Genomic DNA, 21,457 nt, shown 5'->3' on the forward strand with positions numbered 1-21,457 from the left:
TTGAAATTGTATTTATTTTTATTTTGATACTGCTCTGGAATTAGTTTATATCACTAAATTTTACTGGTTTACCTCCTTTTGAATGAATTGGGCCTTTTATCCTTTTACTTCTTAAAGCTTTATCAGTTAAACTTTTTAGCTTGAGTGGATGAGGGTTCCCAGGCTCTGGTGTATAGGTATCGCCGAGGTCTAACCAACCATCCCTTCTGTCTCTCACCTGCTCAGGTGAGTCTGTCTCTGTCATCAAGCACACTGACCCTGTCCCTGACCCACGGGCTGTCAACCAAGACAAGAAGAACATGCTCTTTTCTGTAAGTACTTTATCAAATGAAAAAAAAATTTTTTTGAGACATTCTCCAAGTTTCAGGTCTGCAGATGTTACTTTTTTTCACTGCCTGCCTTCAGTGGTCAGACCTTAGAAAGTGTTGGCTGTTATACCAAAGCGTAATCACAGTCTTCATGGCCGGTGTCAGCTGTCAGAGAAAATCAGGAACTTGTAACGGTGGAATATGTGACCCGGATGTCTTTTGTTTTCATTGGCAAGTTTTTGAGGATTAAAATAAAAAGACGAGGTCAGACATCTCTAAACTCTTTATCTGTAAACATAGTAGAAAAGTAGGTTTATTTGGAAAAGGCTTAGCCTATAAAGGATGTTTTAAAAAATGATGTGGATGATACCTGTATGAAGTCACAATAAAAAGGTGTGTTTAGAGAGAAAACAAATACAGCAAAGCATTAATAATTGGTGAGCCTGGGGGGAAAGTCAGGTGGATGTTCACTATACTGTTTAAGCTTTTCTGATAAATTTTTTCAAAATAAAAAGTTGGGAAATGTTTAGGTTTTGCTTGTTTGGAATTTGAAGGAATTCAAGTGGTGGGCTTTTGTGGGTTAGGCTGGAAGCCTAAATGCCCACAGTGAGTAAAGTACTGGTGAGTTACCGTGCAGATGACGAAGCCGTACCATTCCAGCACTAGGAATTAAGGTGGGGTGTGGAGAGAACTCATCGGTGAGTTCATTGATTTTGGAATGCCAGTGTTTGAGTGGTCCTCATGGTAGCCCAGGGGGCTAGTTGCCCTCTTATTATAGGCGACCAAAAGTAGGGCCAGTTGAGTTGAAGCCAGGGGTGGAGAATGCTTAGGGTTGGGAGCTCAGTGGAGAGCTCAGAACATCTTGAGTGCACAGGGGCGAGAGCCCTGCTCCAGTCCAGAGCTGGTCTGCACGCCAGGCTCAGTGTCCTGAGTGGAGATGCAGGTGGGTCAGTGTAGAGCCGCTCCGGGGAGAGCAGGCACCACCTAAAATGGGCATCGGGGAGAGGTGTGCCATGCTGCCTGCACGAGTCACTGTTCATTATCAGAGTGGGGTGGCTGGTTCTCGAGTCAGGGTCCACGCGAGTCTGAGTTTCCTAGTCCGTAGTTAAGTCGGGTGTGTGTTACTCTGGTAACCAGTTCTCCTGTTCTGTCACAGGGCACAAACATTGCTGCTGGCAAAGCCATGGGAGTGGTGGTGGCCACTGGGGTTAACACTGAAATCGGCAAGATCCGGGATGAAATGGTGGCAACGGAACAGGAGAGAACACCCCTCCAGCAAAAACTAGATGAGTTTGGGGAGCAGCTCTCCAAAGTCATCTCCCTTATATGCATCGCGGTCTGGATCATAAACATTGGGCACTTCAATGACCCAGTTCACGGAGGCTCCTGGATCAGAGGTGCTATTTACTACTTTAAAATCGCCGTGGCCCTGGCTGTGGCAGCCATTCCTGAAGGTCTGCCTGCCGTCATCACCACTTGCCTGGCCCTGGGAACCCGCAGAATGGCCAAGAAAAACGCCATTGTTCGAAGCCTCCCGTCCGTGGAAACCCTGGGGTGCACGTCTGTCATCTGCTCAGACAAGACTGGCACCCTCACGACGAACCAGATGTCAGCCTGCAGGGTAAGGGGCGGGGGCTGGAGATCTTTCCTGCTGGTGTTTGTTCACTCATCCTAAAATCGTGCCCTCATGCCACAAAAACCTTTGGCTTATAATTTGACGCCTTTTTATGTGCTTTAAACAGATTGGGTTACATGAGCCCAAGGTAATTTCTAATACTTGAGAGGAATTAGTCATTAAATTCCTAAAACCATTTCATGAAATGAAGGAAACCTGGCTGGCAGTGCTGGTATTGAGGAAGTAGCTGCAGGCGGCCTGTCGGTGCTGGGGGCTGCGCTCCCTGGAGTTCCCCGCCCCTCTGTCTCCACGTGTGTGTGTTGCGAGTGTGTGTGCGTGTGTGTGTGTGTGCGCGCGCGAGTGTGTGTGTGCGCGCGCGTGCGCACAGACGCGTTTCAGAGTCAGAGAGTTCTGCAAACGGCTAGTTACCTTCCTGCCTACTTAAAATTCTAACGGGTATTCCCGTAACACATGGAAAGATACATGCTTTCTTGTTGAAAGGTAAATAATTGCCTTTAACTTACTTAGTTCTGTGTGTTTCATCCTTCATAGGTGGTTTGACCATCACTTGGGGGCGAAATAAATTGTTCAAACCGGCTCATACAAAAATAAGAACTAAAGAAATGTAATAATACTGATACAGCAAAATTAAGTTCTTTTGGATAATTCAATTCCCAGAAGTTTTACGTAAACAATTTTGTAGAAGTTAAAGTGTAATTTTCCAAAAGGTACACAGCTCGTTGGAATATCTAGTGGACATATGTCAAAGATTCTGTCTGGCTTATTGATCAGTGGAGGGTGTCAGCAAGGTGGTCAGACTGGTTATAAGAGTGTTTGAGGAAGTGTTCAAGATTGGAATAGAATTGCTGTACATGTCGGATTACAAAAACCGGTTCATATCCTTTGGGGCAATGAAACTACTCTGTTAGGCCCTGGCTGAGTGGCTCGGTTGGTCGGAGCATCGTCCAGCACACCAGAAGGTTGCGGGTTCCGTTTCCCCGTCAGGGCACATACTCCGGTTTTGGGTTTGGTCCCCAGTCAGGGCACGTATGGGAGGCAAGGGATAGGTGTCTGTCTCTCTCTCTCTCTCTCTCTCTCTCTCTCCCCCTCTCTCCCCCCCCCCATCCCTCACTCCCCGTCCCCCTCTCTTTTCTTTTTCTTCTCCCACTCCCTCTCACTCCAAAATCAATGAACATATCCTCATGAGGATTAAAAAAAGCAAACTACTAAGTTATCTTTTCTACAGGACACAAATCCACAAATTTACATAACATGAACCCTTAATAGCGTGTGAAATACATTTTTCTGGAACACTAAATCTTTGCGCGGGCCTATTAAGTAATGCTTCTGAGGACATTGAAAGGACGTGTGGTCATCTTCTTGGTCTTATCTGGAGATTTTGGAAAATGGTTTTTAGCATTGGAAGTTACTTTTGTTTTAGTGAAGTTAAACCTCCTGAACCTTTATTTTGCCAAATTTAAATTCATAATGATTTTTAGCTACAAATACCCCTAACTCTTTATGTAGTCCAAACCCAGATTTAGACGGAATTTGCAGGTGCCTGATAGAGACCGGGGTGTTCTGTCTCTCAAGTGGTAAGCTTCCGCTTGACTTGGATTTTCCTAGCACAGGTAGTATGTCGTGTTCCACCTAGCTACTTAAGTCCTCACATCCTTGGGACCAGAAGATTTGGACAAACTGGCTAAAAGCTAGTTGGCGACTAAAAGCTGATTATTTGGGGGAGAAAGGGAATTTCATGGAACCTGGTTAGTACCCCCTAGCACACTGTTTAAATTTAGCCTAAAAGCTTTTAATTGCTTGTATAAGACCTTTCTATCTGTGAAAGTACGCACACAGTCTGGGAGATTGTAACCTTTAAAAAATGTTTAATTTCAACATTTTGGCAGCAAATCAGATTTCAAATTAAGAATAAAATAGATCAATAATAAATTTTTTCTTTCTTATATTTTCCCCTAGATGGTTTGATATAAAATGTTTTCTTCCACTAAAGAACAACCTGCCTCTTTGTTCTGTCCTGCCCAGCACAGGAAGCCGACGCTAATCCCTATTCTGTAGGTTTCTTGCAGGGACTTGCGTAACTGCCCTTGAACTAGGAACGCTGTCAGCCTGCGGTTCCTAAATGGTTTACTTACTTACAGTCTAAAATGCCACAGGGCATTCACACTTAGTTAAATTAGAATTTAAGAAATTCTTATTTCTAAAATTAGAATTTTGAAAGTGTTAGAACAGTTTGGACTCCAGTGTAGACTCGGAGTTTCATTGTTTATAAGCAGCAACCTTAAAGACCTGGCGTGGTGTGTAATAATAATAATAATAATACTGCCAGTTCACTTTGCTGCTGCTTAGTGCAGTTCATTTGGTTTTCACGTGTGACTTTATTTGAATCATGGGCATCCTGCTCAAGAGGTTTGAAAACTAAGACTCTGAGAAGCTGTGACATTTCAGAGGATCACACAACTTTTAATACAAAGGTTAGGCTGGATTTTCTTAATAGGAAAGATTGGTAGTTAGACTCAATCCTCTCACTCAGTAATTGTGTGACCTTGAGCACACCCTTGAACCAGTCTGGTCCTTTGGTACCTCTTCTGCAAAATGTCAGACATCTTTGGAAAGAGGCTTTTGACAAGCTTTCTTTTTTAGAAGTTTATCTGTTAGGGAAAAAATTGTAGGAATTGGTGAATCTTGCTGCATGTGACCTTGGAAATGAATCTTTTCCTCCTTTGACACTCTGTTGTATGTGTTGGAACGAGAGCCTTTCATCAGGAGTCATGACTGTTTTAAAACCAATTATATACTTTGGTTTAAAAAAACATTTTGTATGTCTTACTCATGGCATTAGTTCAAAGGTTGATTTAGTTCTTAGTATACTTTGGAAGTTAAAAGTACGTGCTATGTAACAAGCAAATCTTATGAGTCAAAAGAAGTTGTTTTAATATAAAGATGAGCTGATTCTCTTATTGAATATGAATTGGGATGCTCTGAGAAGATGTTTTAAAAGCATGACATAGTTCTTTTGAGTTTAAAATTCCTTATTAAAAATGGTTTGATCGTATTCTTCATATTTCAGAGAGATTTTGGCATGATAAAGTATGGTTGAATAAAGTGATAAAGTATCGCTTTATTTATTTATTTACTTACTTATTTTTAGAGGAAATACACAAATCTTCATTTTCCAAACTGGGCTTCTGAATTATAATTAGAAAGCAAATTTAAAAAAAACCATCTTTAAGAAACTAGCTTGTGTCGCCTTACTACCCCATAAATTGGAAATCCTTTCCTGAGCATGCTTCCCTCTGTATTTATGGTCCTGGTGACGTTGGGTCATTCAGCTCCGCGAGCTCCTTACTGCAGCGTGCGATCGTGCGGCTTCATAGAACATGAGCTGCTGCTCCATAGAGAAGAAGAGGTGGAAAGGGGCAGAGAAGCAGTTTGCCTTCCTCTACTCAGGGAATGTTGATGCAGCTCTGAAGCCGAGTTTATTCTGCACGAGCTTTTACTCTCGGCTCTAAGGCAAGCCTGCCTAGTACCGCCTCGGCCAGCTGTTGGACATGGGGGGTCCTGAGCAGTCCAGGGGACTGGTGACCCATAGTCCTCGTCACTCAGGTGTCCTGTGGGGTCCCTCCTGGGTCTTCGGTGCGGCTGCTGCTGCTTATTCAGCGCCTCCCTCGGGTGCTGTTTCTCAGACTGTTGTTAGGCGGGTGGGGGAGGCCATCCCAAAGGTCTCCGGTTGGAATTGGGGGCAGTGAGCAAGTTTCATTGTTTTCTTAAATGAGAAAGCCTTTTTGTTTTAGCAAGAATTGTTTTTTTCTTCCTATAGCAGATTTTTTGAACCTTTTAAATACTTAATACTTTTTTTCTTCCACAGATGTTCATTCTGGACAAAGTTGAAGGTGATACTTGCTCCCTGACTGAATTTACCGTAACTGGATCAACATACGCACCTAGTGGGGAAGTGTGAGTAAACCCCCTTTATCATTCAAAGGGTCCATCGCACCAGGCTGGTTGGTGCTTGTGTAGACTGGCGGTGTGCCTAAAAAGGTTAAGACAGCCTTCTGCATGTGGCTCATGGCATCAGTTATTAAAGGAGAAAATTTTTGTGTGCTTTGGAAGAAAAACACAAGTTATAAGCCAGTGACCTTTTTCATCTTACTGAGCTCCTATTTGAAGCCTGAATTTTAAGCGGGGTTTCTGTTTGTTCTTTATTGATACCAGTGGTGGAGCAATTTCGTGAGGTAAGGATTTCTGGTCTTCATTGGCCGATTCCTGATTCCAGAGGCACATTTGGTTGTCTCCAGCCTCTCACTTCTAACAGCCACCGTTCAGGTTCTTTTGAATACTTGCCAGTCTGTCATCCACAGCATTCTTTCTATATTATTCAATAACTAAAAGTCAACAGAGGTGACCACACTGTGTTCTGAAAGTGTTTCGTTTTGACAGGTATAAAGATGATAAACCAGTGAAATGTCATCAGTACGATGGTCTTGTAGAACTGGCAACAATTTGCGCTCTTTGTAATGACTCTGCTCTGGACTACAATGAGGTGAGTCTGCAGAAACGAGAAGCTAGACCTGGCTGTTCCTTGTCTGGGGTGGGGTGGGCGGGTGAAAATCCAGCCTTCCTTCCTCCCTTTTGAAAGTAAGGGTTCCTGGTTTTTATTTCCCCTTTCCATTCAAGAGCCTGTCCTTATCAGAGTCCGCTTGACTAAGCCAAAGAAAGCTGAGAGACTTTCGTATATCCTCTGCCACTGAGCGCTGCAGTTACCTAACTGAGAGAGTACACGGCGTTTCATCTGTTCAAAGCTCGGTGTGCTCTAAGTGAATACCACCGGGATGGAAGGCGTCTCCCTGAAAGTGTAGGGTATTGCTTGCAAGACGGGTAGCGTTATATCCTGGAGGACAAGCTGAGGCTTAGAGGATTGTTTTCATGGTGTTGAAGATAAAATAATAGAAAATTTAACCAAAAGAAAACCTGTTTTCCTTTATTTTTAATTACAAATACTAAGATAAGTCTTCTGGTTTCTGTCTAAAAGGCAAGGACTGACATGGAATTCTAAGTACTGTTTGAAACTTTATGAATTAATACTGTGATTAGTGGCTTCTTATAGTTGAGAGAAACAAGAAACCTAATTATTAGAATCAGACAAGACACACAGCTGTGCTTTGAGTGCATTTAACGATCTGGATCCTGGTTGTCCTCCTGTGGAACAGTCTGTATTGATGACGAATTGACTTGTTTACCACGTTTCCCTTTTTGAACTTTTTATGTCTTTAACTAATACAGGCAAAGGGTGTGTATGAAAAAGTTGGAGAAGCTACGGAGACCGCTCTCACTTGCCTGGTAGAGAAGATGAATGTATTTGACACTGAACTGAAGGGTCTTTCTAAAATTGAACGAGCGAATGCCTGCAACTCGGTCAGTACCAGAACTCGGTGTGTGGTTCGTGCCGCCCGTCACCCGTACCGCACACTTACCTTCTCCCTGTCTTAGCCTGCCAACCGTCTGCCTGCTCTCGCGCACTGGCAGGGTCTCCTTCCCCGTGTTCACTTTTGGGTAAAACGGTCTGGCTGTCTGTCTGAAGAAAGTAAAGGTAATCAGTAGGTAATTTCCACATGCAACCATCTTTGCCAATAAGGTCTGCCTTTCCCCATGGTGCCGCGAGTGGACTGCCCTTGCTCCTGGCAGAAGCCAGCTGCTCCTTGTGCAGTTGGCCCCGCCCCCTCTCTCGTGCATTATCAGTGTTCCCTCTGCTAGAGCCTCTTCATCCTCGCAGGAGACGGCAGCGTAATAAATCTGTCACAGCGCTTTCTCTTGACTTTATTTCCCCCTTTCGCACTGTAATTCTAATAGCACATTTAAAGCACACAAAACAAAAACTGACAAAGATAAAAGACAAATCCATAAATAGGGTTGGAAAAAATTTTAAAAGATATTTATTTGGGGGGGGAGGGGGGAGAGAAACATCAATGTGTGGTTGCCTCTCACATGCCCCCTCCTGGGGACCTGGGCTGCAACCCAGGCCTCTGTCCTGACCGGGAATCAAATCAGCAACCTTTTTGTTCAAAGGCCGGCACTCAATCCACTGAGCCACTCCAGCCAGGGCAGAGTTGGAAATTTTAATATACCTTTCTCAATAAGCGATAGAATAAACAGATGAAAAAATCAGTAAGGGTATGGAAGATTTGAACAACACTGTAAATGCACTTCACCTCATCCTTATTTCTGCTACGCTACTTGTAATGTACACTTCATTAAAATCAGTGATACAGGCTCCTCTCTGAAGAAAGTAGAAAACAAGTAATTAAACAGGATCAGGAACCCATGATGAGCAATTTTATTTGGATAAATTTGACAAGTGTAGAATTGACAGATCCCTTCAGTAACACAGCTTTCTAAATTAACACAAGAAAAATTCTATATCTGTTAAGTCAGTTGACTATAATTCAAAATCTATCCCCACAAAAATTCTCAGTGCCATATTCTGTCAAACACTTAAGAACGAGAAAACAGTTCTGCGTAGACTGTGAGAAAAAGGAAAGTGGAGCCCCGCTGGACTCATTCGATGAGGAGGGTGCCAGACCCGACACGGGCATGACAAGGGTGGAAGTTACACGCTAATGTTTCTTTACGTCAGAGATGCAGGGGTTCCCAGCGCAGCATTCTCAGATCCAGTCTAGTAGCCTTGAACTTGTGACCTGCTGTGTTCAAGCAGAAGCACCCACAACTACAAGGTTAGCTTAACAAAGGTGAATCGGGGTGGTGGCGGTGGCAGAGGGGGCAGAGCCTCATCGTCTGCTGCATCTGTTGTTGGTTGGTGACTAAATCCCTCAGCTTGAAGGCAGCGTCACAGAGCTGTCTTCCAGATCTCGAACCACTCAGCGAAGGGAAAGAAGTAGCATCATGAGCTTAAAGGCTGGGCATTGCCCTGGCTGGTGTGGCTCAGTGGATTGAGTGCCGGCCTGTAAACCGAAAAGTTGCTGGTTCGATTCCCAGTCAGGGCACATGCCTGGGTTGAGGGCCAGCCTGCAGTTTGGGGTCTGCAAGCAGCAACTGATCGATGTGTTTCTCGCACATGAGGTTTCTCTCCCCCCCTTCCCCACTCTCCAAAAATAAACAAATGAAATCTTTTTTTTTTAAGTGGAGCCTTAACTGGAATGACTGCCACAAGTAACAGCAGGACTGTGTGTTACTGTTCATTGCCCTTTATTTCCAGTGCCTGTCACATAATTGGTGCTCAGTGTGTATTTTTTGAACTAGTGAAAAATTTACAGAAAGTGTCATCTAATAGTGTTCCATGTATGTTCCGATCATAGGTCATTAAACAGTTGATGAAAAAAGAATTCACTCTCGAGTTTTCACGCGATAGGAAATCAATGTCAGTTTATTGTACGCCAAACAAGCCAAGCCGGACATCCATGAGCAAGATGTTTGTGAAGGCAAGTACAGCAGGTTGCAGTTGAGATGTTCTTGCCAGAATTAGGGTCCTGGATGAGCCGGTGAATATTGTTGTTGATCTCAATCTGTAACATTTCCAGGGTGCTCCTGAAGGTGTCATTGACAGGTGCACCCACGTTCGGGTTGGAAGTACTAAAGTCCCTATGACCTCCGGGGTCAAACAGAAGATCATGTCTGTCATTCGGGAATGGGGCAGTGGCAGCGACACACTGCGATGCTTGGCTCTGGCCACTCACGACAACCCCCTGAGAAGAGAAGAAATGAACCTCGAGGACTCTGCCAACTTTATTAAATACGAGGTCAGCTAATGAAAAGTTTCCTCACCCACACCCTGCCCATTCATTGTGTTCGAACGGCACTCCTTCGGCGAAAGGTCAGATGAGTCTTGCTTTTGCCAAGAGAGAGGTGTGGTTACTTATTTTTCTGCAGGCCAGATGCATCACCATTATAGTTTAGGTTGCTGCTTCAAACATACATAGTTAACAGTTTAATGGTCTGTTACTTTCAAAGTAGACTGCTCAGAACTTGAGCTAAACAAAGTTGTAAAACCTATTTTGTAACATATCTCAGGTAAATTAAGATATTTTAAAAATTGGGAGTAGTTTTAAAACATAGTTATTAAAGGTCAGAGTGTCCAGGTTGAGAGACTCCAAAATGCTCTTTATTCCTCAGTGTTTTCTTCCCCTCACTTCAGAATATTATCGTCATAAGAGTTAAAGAATGATTTGATAGTAACGTAGCAGTTTTGTTTCCTATTAATTGGAATTCTACCTGAAGTGTGGACATTAATTTTAGATACGAGTCAAAGTTGCGGCATTTAGCATAAGAAAATGCAGAAACCTTTGCTCTTCGTGTGTAACTAGCCCAGTTGCACACCAGGGCAAAAACCAGAGCTTCCTGTTTTAGAATAAGGCGATTCTTTTGCCGCAGACCAATCTGACCTTCGTCGGCTGCGTGGGCATGCTGGACCCTCCGAGGATTGAAGTGGCCTCCTCGGTGAAGCTGTGCCGGCAGGCGGGCATCCGGGTCATCATGATCACTGGGGACAACAAGGGCACGGCCGTGGCCATCTGTCGCCGCATTGGCATCTTCGGGCAGGACGAGGACGTGGCGGCGAAGGCTTTCACGGGCCGGGAGTTTGACGAGCTCAGCCCCTCGGCCCAGAGGGACGCGTGCTTGAACGCCCGCTGTTTCGCGCGAGTCGAGCCCTCCCACAAGTCCAAGATTGTGGAATTTCTTCAGTCCTTCGATGAGATTACAGCCATGGTGAGGACCTTCGGACGTGTCCAGATTTTGACCGTTACATTTTTTAGTCATAGCTCCCAGATTTGGAATTTCCTGGTTTTTGTCATGATCCGGGCTGTTTCTCTAGGGTTCTGTTCCCGGTAGTTGGCCGTGGGGTGCACTCGAGGAAGATTCTAGAGTAGTGTAAGACCTGGGGGTGCCCTCGGCCCCAGCCGCAGGGAGAGCGCTGAGCGGTGTCGGTTCCCTTCCAGACCGGGGACGGCGTGAACGACGCCCCTGCCCTGAAGAAGGCCGAGATCGGCATCGCCATGGGCTCCGGCACCGCCGTGGCTAAGACCGCCTCCGAGATGGTCCTGGCCGACGACAACTTCTCCACCATCGTGGCCGCCGTGGAGGAGGGGCGGGCGATATACAACAACATGAAGCAGTTCATCCGCTACCTCATCTCGTCGAACGTCGGGGAGGTTGTCTGGTAGGTCCCTGTGGCGAGTCCCGTGTGTTCCTCTGTCTGAAACCGGCTCGTGCGGGCCAGTGTTCCGTGTTCGCTCCTCCTCCGGCCGCAGCTTTGGTCCCTGTGCACGAGGCGGGGGCAGGTGCTCAGCAAGGGGGAGGACACCTTTGGAGGAAGGGGGCGTCTGCAGCTCCTTTAGCACAGGAGGCAGTTTAAACCAGCGACATGGAAGAACAGTTCTTGGCTTTCTGGAAGTTACCTGTGATTTGAAATTGGGTGTAATGTTTTGATTGCCTGAAATGTTACTCAAGTAGCCATTGTTGCTGTCCACTAATTTTTATGGAGGGAGGGGCATGGTGATGCTCTTTGGATAGTGGCAAAAAATAACTTGGAGTCTGTCTTCTTTCCTTGGGTGGAAACAGTATTTTCCTGACAGCGGCCCTCGGATTTCCTGAGGCTTTAATTCCTGTCCAGCTGCTCTGGGTCAACCTGGTGACAGATGGCCTGCCTGCCACCGCCCTGGGGTTCAACCCCCCCGACCTGGACATCATGAATAAACCACCCCGGAACCCAAAGGAGCCACTGATCAGTGGGTGGCTCTTTTTCCGTTACCTGGCTATTGGCTGTGAGTAGTTTTCTTTTCTTTTTTAATGTTGATTTAGAAACAAGATATTTATGGCCCAAAATTTTGTATATTTACCTCTCAAAGGCACATTTTTCTTCTGTCCCTGTATTAGGATAGCAGAAAGTGGAGGCTGCCCTCTTACGGTTTAATGAACTGTATACCGAGTTGATTCCATTTCAGCATCCTCGTCCTTGGACCTGTGGGACTGAGGTTTTCAGATTTAATTCAGGGGCAGAGGGATACGGGATGACTCAGGCTTCATATCACCAAGATACGAAATGAGGTTTCCTTTTCCTGAGTGCGGACAGGGCCCTGGGTGCTCGTCAGCAGTGGCTGGTGGAGGCGTGGAGCCCGGCCACAGGCCACACTTCTCCCGTGCCCGTCCCCCAGTAGACCTCGTCCTCCTGCCCCAGGTGCTAGTTCTCGTCCCCGAGTCACAGGTCAGGGACGTGAGCCCCAGCGAGGTTAGATAACTTACTTCCCTGGGGCTCCACGGAAAGGTGACTCGGAACCCAAAAAGCACAGCCCAGCACAGCGTGGGCAGGCTGTCGGCCGGTCGGTTCCCCTCCACCGTGAACAGCCGCTCCCGGGCCCTCCCGCAGGCGCTCTGGGAAACAGGCGACGGCCTGCTGCACAGCCCTGTGTGTGCGCTTTGTCTTTCTGTGTTCCTGTTCGTTGGCTGATGTCCACGTCAGCACCTGTACCCCGCCTTGTCCTGGGCACCAGCCACCTGCTGCTCCATTGTAATAGCCGGGGTGTACACTTTTACCCTTTGGGTGGGTGCCACTACCACAGTGGAACATCCCCTTATTTTTGAGTCCCTGTGTTCCCCACTACCTCTTGTTGCGTCTTTGTAATAAACTTGCTGAATTCGGAAGTAATCGGTGGGGGGAGCAGTGCAGGACCACCTTCAGGCGTTGCCGTGTTGCTCAGTGTTCTGCACTAGCTGCTCTGAACAGCCTTCCATATAAAGGTTCTGCCAAGCCTGTGATGGAGCAGATAAGTTAGCGTGCAGCTGATAGCATCAGCTGGTCTGAAGGTCACGGGTGGTGTGATCTGGTCCCGCCAAACGGCGAGGCCTTACATGGAGGACACACACCTGCAGCCCTAACGTGTGCCGGCTGCGGACTGGGGTGGGGCGGGGCTGGGGGAAGGTCCGGCCAGTGCAGCAGGACGATTCCTCACAAGTTCTTCTGTGCCCCGGACCCCTGTCCTCGCGGAAGCCCTCAGTCCACTGCTTTTGCACAGGCGGCTCAGTTAACCGTTGGCGTGCCTCGTTCATCTGTCCTGGGGATAACAGTGGCCCGTGGGGCAGGAGCTGCAGGGAATGCTGCAGGCTGCAAACCCCACGTGTGTCAGCGACGCGACGTTTATTCCCAGGTTACGTTGGTGCTGCTACTGTGGGTGCTGCCGCGTGGTGGTTCATTGCTGCTGACGGCGGTCCAAGAGTGTCCTTCTACCAGCTGGTACGTAGCCGTCTCCCTGTCCGCCTTAGGTGCACGTGTTGCAGGCCCTCACGAACCAGGTGGTCCTTGAGCTTTCTGTGTTTGGGGTGGCTGTCAGGTGATCGTAAGGCTCCAACAATCTGCAGTTGTATGTGAGGTTATTCTGAAGGACTCTGCTTCTCTGGAAAATGGGGTGAAGTCTTGTGTGGGTTTGTGTTCTGCGCTTAGTGTGGAATTGGTCTGTGGAGTTAAGACCATGTGTTTGGCTGATCAGGACTTTATTGGGCTTTTGTTGCAGAGTCATTTCCTACAGTGCAAAGAGGACAACCCCGACTTTGAAGGAGTGGATTGTGCAATCTTCGAGTCCCCGTACCCGATGACAATGGCACTCTCTGTCCTGGTCACCATAGAGATGTGCAACGCCCTGAACAGGTCAGCGAGTCGTCCTGGCAAGCCGGGCTAGCGCCTGGCCGCCGGGGCACTGTGGGGCTGTGCATGCCATGGTTGACTGAGGGTCACAGGAAGGCTCTTCCTTTCCAAAAAGAAGGGAGATCAGGCAGCACTGGCTTCTGAGGCATGAGCGTCACCGTCTCCAGGAAGCTGTGGGAGTGTTTGGCCCCGTGTTCCTTAAGAGACGGCGGAGGACAAAAATAGGGACCTCAGTACCCGTGTGTGCCAGTGCCCGTGGGGAAGGAAGGAAGGAACTTTTTTCCTTTTAGCATTGCGACAAGTGGCATCAACCAATTAAGCCAGTGACAAAAATGGAAGTTTCAGAAATAACCTAAGTGTCAAGGGCAAGCGAGCTGCTTTGAGCCCAGTGAAATGGAATCTGCTGTGCTGAAGCCTAGATTTAAAATTGGAAGTTGTCCTATATCTGAACATTTTTCCTTGCATTTGCCCCAGTAGAAACTTGATCCAGTAGAATTAGGTCAGTGGGTGATGCCAAGTTCGCTGCCACTTTTGGAGCGCAGTCCTGAACAATTTCTGTTCCTTGCGACACGTGCCTTTCCGTCGGGCCTGTTTCACGTACCTCTCTCCCCCGCCTTGTCCTGCAGCTTGTCTGAAAACCAGTCCCTGCTGCGGATGCCGCCCTGGGAGAACATCTGGCTCGTGGGCTCCATCTGCCTGTCCATGTCGCTCCACTTCCTGATCCTCTACGTGGAGCCCTTGCCTGTGAGCCGGGGGGGACCCGGCACCGGGGGGGGTGGGGGGGGGGCCTGGCTGCCTCGCCAGCACGCCTGGGGGCTTGACACGGCTTCTCGGGGTTTCTTTCAGCTTATCTTCCAGATCACACCACTGAACTTGACCCAGTGGCTGATGGTGCTGAAAATCTCCCTGCCTGTGATTCTAATGGACGAGACACTGAAGTTCGTGGCCCGCAACTACCTGGAACCTGGTAAAGAGTGTGTGCAGCCTGCCACCAAACCCTGCTCGCTCTCGGCATGCACCGACGGGATTTCCTGGCCGTTTGTGCTGCTCATCATGCCCCTGGTGGTCTGGGTGTACAGCACAGACACTAACTTTAGTGACATGTTCTGGTCTTGACTGACAGTTTTACATAAAGAAGATGTTTAACTTAATCAATTAATTTTTTATTGTTTAAAGCAACTGTCTTTCTGCTGAATTTTCACATGAACATACTGGCTGGTGAAGGAAGTTTCATACTCTAGATTTTGTTTTGCTTTTTCTGACTCCAGTGGGGCAAGATTTTCCTTTTTTATACACACAATTAAAGTGTCCATTGACATGTACAGAGAACTAACACTATTTTATGCAAATATTTTTTTGTAGATGAAAAAGCATGTACAGTGTTCTGTTTAATACTCATCCTTGTATAAAAAAAAAAAGTTGAGCCAGCAGACATTGTCAGCAAATTAATTGGCAGCAGATTTTAGGAAATGAATGTGTGTGGTTTTTTCTAAAATGAAATAGCATGTATTGTGTCTTTTGCATGATCATCTGGACTTAATCTGAGATCACAGTCTGATTTTTATTCATAAGCCAATTTTTCTGCACCGGGCAGAGTACTGCTACCTCAGTCAGTATTTTTCGGTTTGCCACGCCCTCACCCCCCTCGGTTCACCCCCCACCCCCACTCCCACCCCCGGGCCCGCTCGGCTGCTTCTCCTTAGGTGGTTCTGTTTACATCAGTCTTAACCAGAGGTATGCCTGTTCTCTCGCTTGTGCAGAAAACATTGTTCCAGGTTCAATTGACTGGGTTCATGTCCCCTCATGTAGCTTTTAAGGTTATTTATTTAAATGTCTAGTGTGTTTTATTGTAACAGACATTTTTTTTGGCCAACATTGCCTATATCAGGGGCATTTCACACTCTAGTTTAAAAAAAATAAAACATTTTAAATGGACAGAAAAATAACTGCCTTGTTTTTAACTCTTAAGTGGCTTAGCTTGAACTTACCACAGACGTGTCCCGCTGAAGTTCCTAGCTCAGAAGTTCCTTCAGTTTTCACTGTGCTCAAGGGGAAGAAGGGTCCTGCCCTGCTGCCTAGGGAGCTGTAGGGGTTTTGTTTTTTAATGTGTAGGCGCTGTCACCTGTGACTCATGCAAGTCCCTGCTGGCCTGTGTAGCCTGGTGTAGAGAACATAAGGGCAAGTGTGTGTGTGTGCGTGTGTGTGTGTGTGTGTGTTTTGTAAAATCTGTAAATAGCTCATGACCAAATGCACATACTGTATAGAACTATTTTTATTTGAACGTGGCACTAACCACCGCGGTCGTACTGTGAGGGATGTCTGTGCACGCTCCAGACCAGCCTCACCAGCCGGGTGCCGGTCACTAACAGCCCTAACTGGTGTTCCCTCCAATGCCTTCCAACACCCACCGCCTGATGTGAGTATCGCTGGCGCTCAGACGCGTTGTTGGCCTGAGGCCTCTGCCGCCGGGTGAGCGCGGCGTGGGGCCAGGCGCTGGGGTGTTCTGTGGCCGTCCCTGAGAGCGGCGGGTGCCCGCGCGCACCTGGGCCGGCCGGCCGCTGGGGAGGCCGAGGGGAAGAGAGACTTGTTCTGGTTCGGTCTGACCGACAGGCTGAGGGAGCTGTGCCTTTGCCAGTGCTGATGAGGATTTACAAGAAGTTGTGAATCTTTGTTACACAAAAAGGTTGATCTTTGTTAGCTGGAAGGACTCGTCCCAGAACCTTGGTTCATTAAAAAGCAAACGGCTAGTGAAAGCAAGTAACTGGACCAGTGAATTCACGTATCCACGGGGTCCTCCTAAATCGGCCACCTGTCTGCACCTCCTGGGTCGCAGCTGAGACCTGTCTGCCCTCCCCAGGGCGTGTGGGAGCGCAGTGCCTGGGGCACAGCTCTGCGTGGCCCGCAGCCTGGCCGGCGGGCCAGCGGCCCCCTCCCTGTGAGGCCGAGTGCCCTGGGGAAGGTGCTCGGGCCCTGGTTGCAGGCTCAGCCAGATGCGGTGTCGGTGCCGGACGTGCGGGGGGGGGGGGAAGCTCTAATAGGCATCAGGCAGGACAGGTGCTGCCGCCAGGGTCGGGGGTCTGAGTGCGAGGCGGCCGAGGCGGATCGCGGAGACTGAAGGCAGAGCCCTGGCCTGGCTCACTGAGGCTGCTCTCGGGGGAGGGGGTCGGTTTGCTCTGCAGAGAACGTAGAGGTGTAGGTTTTGCCAGGTTGGTTGGTTGTGTTTCCTTAGCGTCACGAGCGGTGAAGAGGAACGGGCCCAGTGGATCAGATGCAAGGAGCGTGTCTTGGCTAAAACAGGACAGAACGCTGTTGGGTAGCGTGTTGTTCTGTGGAAACTGAACTAACCCAACAGTCAGTCACATGTTCCTGACTCGGTTCCTCCGTCCAGTGGCCTTTACAGAAATAAGCTGAGTGCTGCGAGCTGCTGGAGGAGCCGGCACAGCCCCAGACGGCCCTGGGCTGGCGCTGCCCTGTGGTTTCTCAGCCTCGGGCCTGCCCAGCCCACGGGGCGGTTAGGGCGCCCACTTCCCTCGGGCCGGCAGCCGGCAGCTGGCGGTGGGGAGCAGAGTGCCGGGTCTGCGCACTTCAGGCTTCGCCTCTGGAGAACAAGCCTGCGGCGGGGGGCCGTCCCCGGCCTCGGGTCCCCGCCCGGCCCCCTCCTCCCCCAGCAGGGAGGCGCTGCCAGGCAGCTTGCCCCAGCCCTTTCCCAGTGGGGACTCCTGCCCGGGCTCGCCCGGCCTCTCTGGTCCAGCCTTGCCCGAGAGAGGGCAGGCTCGCACAGCCCTCCCTCCCGGGACGCCCTGCACAGCCCGTTCTGTGTTTCCAGGACAGGGAGCACGTTCCGTCGGGGCAGCTGCGTGAGCCCACGGACACGCAGGGCCGCCGCCAGCCCCCTCACGAGCAGCTGCTACCGCAGCACCCTCAGAGTGGGCCCTCGCCCCCTAAATGTCTGCGTGGTAGGCACCCCTCAGCAATATGAGGCCACGGGCGTTAACTCGGTGTCTGCCAAGCACCTGCCCGGAGCCCAGAGCCCGCTGCGTCTGCAGGGCTAAGGTGGCCTTTGCCTTTTAAACCGAACCACCACGTTGTGTCGGAGCCTGGCCCTCCGGCCTTCTTTCTTGGAAGGGAATGGCGGCGAGCAGCCGAGGGACCGGGCAGGGCCGGGCCTGTGGCCCGGAGGCCGCCCCCAGCAGGACGGGGAGGGGGGGCGGAGGCCTGGCGCTGACTGCCACACCGCTCACTTGTGCTTCGTCCCCGCACTGCTAACCCAGACCTGTTCCTTCTCTGGCCCAGCTCACTCCCGCTGCACCTGAAGCGGCCAAGTGTCTGCCTGGCGGCATGCCCCCGGGAGCCAGGGGGGAGGGGACTTCGCTCTAGCCGGGGGGGTCTGTGTCGCCGTGCCAGTGCTTCTGGATGCTACTCCGTGTGGGCAGTGCCTCAGGGACAGTTGGTCGGACGTGCTGGTCTTCGGACCTTAAAAGATCAAACGGAATATTCCCTTTCACCTGTCACTACTCCTCTTAGTCTTAAGTAGATACTCTCACATTCCCTCCCCGTATTTCATGAAGCTGATTTCCTCTTTCTTTCCTTTTCAGCAATACTGGAGTAACCGCTTCCTAAGCCATTTTGCAGAAATGTAAGGGTGTTCGGTTGCGTGCATGTGCGTTTTTAGCAACACATCTACCAGCCCTCTGCATGATTGGTGTTGGGAGGGGAAGGAAAGTAGAAAAAGCCCCCAACTCATTGTGTGTTATGTGGAGGAAGTGTGTATTACCAATGGGGTTTTTGGCTTTTAAATTAAAATAATAATTACAGATGTACAATTTAGCTGAATGAATCAGAAAACCTCTCCAGAGAATTTTGGTTTCTTTGCTGCGAGAAGAATGAGGTTCTGAAACCTTATCCAGGAACTTAGGCGCCATCAGCCAAGTCTCTGTATTTCTCTGTGCAAACTGTCATAGCTTATATAAATGTACAATACTCGATATTCAGTTGTAATGCATGCCTTCAGTTGTAAGTAGCCAGATTTCCCTTTGGTGTCATTGAAACATGCTACTTTTTAATTGGCCCTGTACAGTTTTGCTTATTTATAAATTTTTTGAAAACACTACAGGTGTTGAATGGTTAAAATGTAGGTCTCCAGTTCATAACTTCAGTTATTTTTTTGAGTGTGCAAACAGCTATTTTGCACTGTATTAAATGTAACTTATTTAATGAAATCAGAAGCCGTAGACAGATGTTGGTACAGTACAAATATTGTGATGCATTTATCTTAATATAAAATGCTAAAAGTCTATCACAACGCATGTTTGACTTTAGACTGTAAATAGAGATCAATTTATTTCTGTGCTGGTAACAAAGGCAGCGCACAGACATGGTCCATTTCGGGTAAATAAATCTATTCTGCGTAAGTTCACAGTGTGGTGGTGCCTGTTTTGTGGGGGTGGGGGGCGGTGCACCGCGGGCCTGCGGCTCCCAGCAGTTGTGCCCTGGTGTGCATAAAAGGAAGGGGAAGTTCTTGGACTTGCCTTCCTGGGCGGAGAGGGTCTGCTCGTGTGGCGAGACTCCTCAGGCGGCCCTGCCCTGGCCCCGCTGTCTCCCCTCAGGTATGGGGGTGGCCGAGTGTGTCCGCAGGGGGGTTTTCAGGGATAATGGACATGACTAAAAAGCCTGTGGCTTGGAGAGACGGTTCTAATACTGCTCGGATGCAAAATGGAAAACTCCACTTTCCTGTGGCTAATACAGAAAGTAGAGCTGATGTAGTCCTGGGGCAGGTCCCGAGATGCATTTATTTGATGGTCATTTATGGCTTGTCCGCCGAAGGTGGACATGAGTGGGGTTTCCTGTTTCCTGAATTCCCTAAGGTAAGATAATTCTTTCGTCGCTTAAAAAAACCAGGGTTGCACCCTGGCTGGCGTAGCTCAGTGGACTGAGCGCAGGCTGTGAACCAAAGTGTCCCAGGTTCGATTCCCAGCCAGGGTACATTCCCGGGTTGCAGGCCAGAACCCCCAGCAACCGCACACTGATGTTTCTCTCTCTCTCTCTCTCTCTCTCCCTCTCCCCCTCCCTTCCCTCTCTAAAAATAAATAAATAAAATCTTTAAAATTTTTTTCTAAAAAAATAAAAAACCCAGGGTTGCAAGGATTGTTGGTTGATTCTTTAAACCTAATAAAGACAAGCCCCATCAACTCTACATATATGGGAAAAAACATTAACTAAAACTTGAGTATCTATAACTCCCATTTTATAACACGATGAAAAATGAGCCAAAAGGAATGCAAAACCAGAAGCACACTCCCCGCCCGCCACTGCCCACAGCTGCCCACCACCTGCCCTGTCCTGCAGAGTGGTGGCCGCAGAGAAGGGAAGGGGACGTGCCTGGGAGCAAACAGAAAGCACGGGTCACACCGGATCTCTGCAGACATGCGGTTCTCGGGCAAGTTTCATGATTCTGGGGGGTGGAGGGGTGACGTCTTCATGTGAGGGGTACGTAATTCCTATGTCAGTGATTCATGAAAATACCAGTGGGCACTTAAGCAGAGAGGTGGCGTTTTAGCTTAGTCAGGGAAAGCTGGGTGGCTCGTTAACGCCAGTGGTCCTCTTTAAAATGGGGAAGGAGCTGTGGCTTGTGTGGCTCAGTGGATCGAGCGCCTTGCCTGCGAACCGAAAGGTCCCCAGTCTGATCCCCAGTCGGGCATATCCCTGGGTTGTCGGCCAGATAGCCTACACTTGGAAGCGTGTGAGAAGCAACCAATCAGTGTGGCGCCCCCCCCCCCGCCGCGGTTCAACCCTGCCAGCAAGGTAAAATCAGTGAGATTTCATTTCATACCCATCACCTGACCAAACAATGGGTCTTCTGATACCAAGGGTGTGAAAATGGGCCCTCCATTGCAGAACAAGTATCACCTGGTAAATTGGCAGACGCTTTCAGTACACAACCCAGCTGGCCCACTCCTAGGTCTACCTTAGAATTTTTCACACATGATGTTTATAAAAGAAAAGTACTGGAAACAACCTAAATGACCAACAGCAGCAGGAAAACGGTTAAGGACATCTGAGGCATATTGCAATCACACTGCAGCAATGGAAATGAATCAACCGGAGGCATCAACAGATAAGTCTCCCTGCACAGTGAGACCAAGGGCAGTGTCCATCACGTTCATAACACGCACAGCAGAACCACGTAAGTCTCTCCTGCGGCCCGAGGGCCGTTGCCCATAAGTCGGTGCACAAGCTTCCTTCGTGAGAAAGCCCTGCTCACACAGAAAAGTCAGCTAAACTAAGCTGAAAGTGGATTCACGTTTGGGCGCAAACTCCTCAGCTGCAAGTGGGCAAGTAGTGAACAGGTAGCAGGTTCAAAGACACCAGCCCTAAGGGAGGCGATAGGACAGTGCTTAGTTCCAGCAGGAAGGGAGGAGGGCAGGCGAGCTGGGCTCCACCTCTCGCGGTGATGCTGGGGTGATGACGGGTGTCGGCGTTCATTGTGCCTGTTTGCAGATCAGGTTTAAAAAGCAAACCAGGAAGGTGCCCAGGAGGAAATGCGGAGGAAAAGCCTTTCTAGGCATGACACAAAATCCTGGACGAAGAGCAATAAACGGACTACATAAAAAGGTAAAAATTCCAGAATTGACTATGCCTCTAGAGTTAGGAACGCGGGTTTGCTCGCAGATAATTAATTCCCTTCACGTGTGATCGGCAAAGATGAAAGTGGACACTGATCTCTCTCCCCTTGACACCTGGCATGAGGAAACAAGTACTCAGGCCGGTGGTGGGAATATTAAAGCGGCCCGATCCCTGAAGGGCAATCTGACAACATCCGTGATAATTTTAAATATCCATCACCTTTGGTCAAGCATTTTGGAGAAA

General features: G+C 48.8%; 1 protein-coding gene across 2 annotated transcripts in view; it reads left to right on the plus strand.

The window, feature by feature from the left end:
- ATP2A2 (ATPase sarcoplasmic/endoplasmic reticulum Ca2+ transporting 2) overlaps positions 1 to 19,007 on the plus strand; it is a 49,899-nt gene extending 30,892 nt beyond the window's left edge. Inside the window, exons 7-21 of one of the 2 annotated variants that reach the window (XM_028528607.2) lie at positions 226 to 311; positions 1,465 to 1,929; positions 5,810 to 5,898; positions 6,382 to 6,484; positions 7,225 to 7,356; positions 9,255 to 9,377; positions 9,477 to 9,695; positions 10,327 to 10,662; positions 10,893 to 11,113; positions 11,515 to 11,717; positions 13,098 to 13,183; positions 13,461 to 13,594; positions 14,218 to 14,335; positions 14,438 to 14,558; positions 18,187 to 19,007. In XM_028528607.2, the coding sequence (XP_028384408.1) occupies positions 226 to 311; positions 1,465 to 1,929; positions 5,810 to 5,898; positions 6,382 to 6,484; positions 7,225 to 7,356; positions 9,255 to 9,377; positions 9,477 to 9,695; positions 10,327 to 10,662; positions 10,893 to 11,113; positions 11,515 to 11,717; positions 13,098 to 13,183; positions 13,461 to 13,594; positions 14,218 to 14,335; positions 14,438 to 14,558; positions 18,187 to 18,200 (2,450 nt within the window). In that variant the 3' untranslated portion in view covers positions 18,201 to 19,007. Of the gene's footprint in view, positions 1 to 225; positions 312 to 1,464; positions 1,930 to 5,809; positions 5,899 to 6,381; positions 6,485 to 7,224; positions 7,357 to 9,254; positions 9,378 to 9,476; positions 9,696 to 10,326; positions 10,663 to 10,892; positions 11,114 to 11,514; positions 11,718 to 13,097; positions 13,184 to 13,460; positions 13,595 to 14,217; positions 14,336 to 14,437; positions 15,525 to 18,186 lie in introns of those variants that run through there. The other variant, XM_028528606.2, reaches the window with a different exon arrangement.
- Positions 19,008 to 21,457: the final 2,450 nt, after the last annotated feature.

This window comes from Phyllostomus discolor, chromosome 13, assembly GCF_004126475.2.
Source record: "Phyllostomus discolor isolate MPI-MPIP mPhyDis1 chromosome 13, mPhyDis1.pri.v3, whole genome shotgun sequence".
In the NCBI taxonomy this organism is placed as follows: domain Eukaryota; kingdom Metazoa; phylum Chordata; class Mammalia; order Chiroptera; family Phyllostomidae; genus Phyllostomus; species Phyllostomus discolor.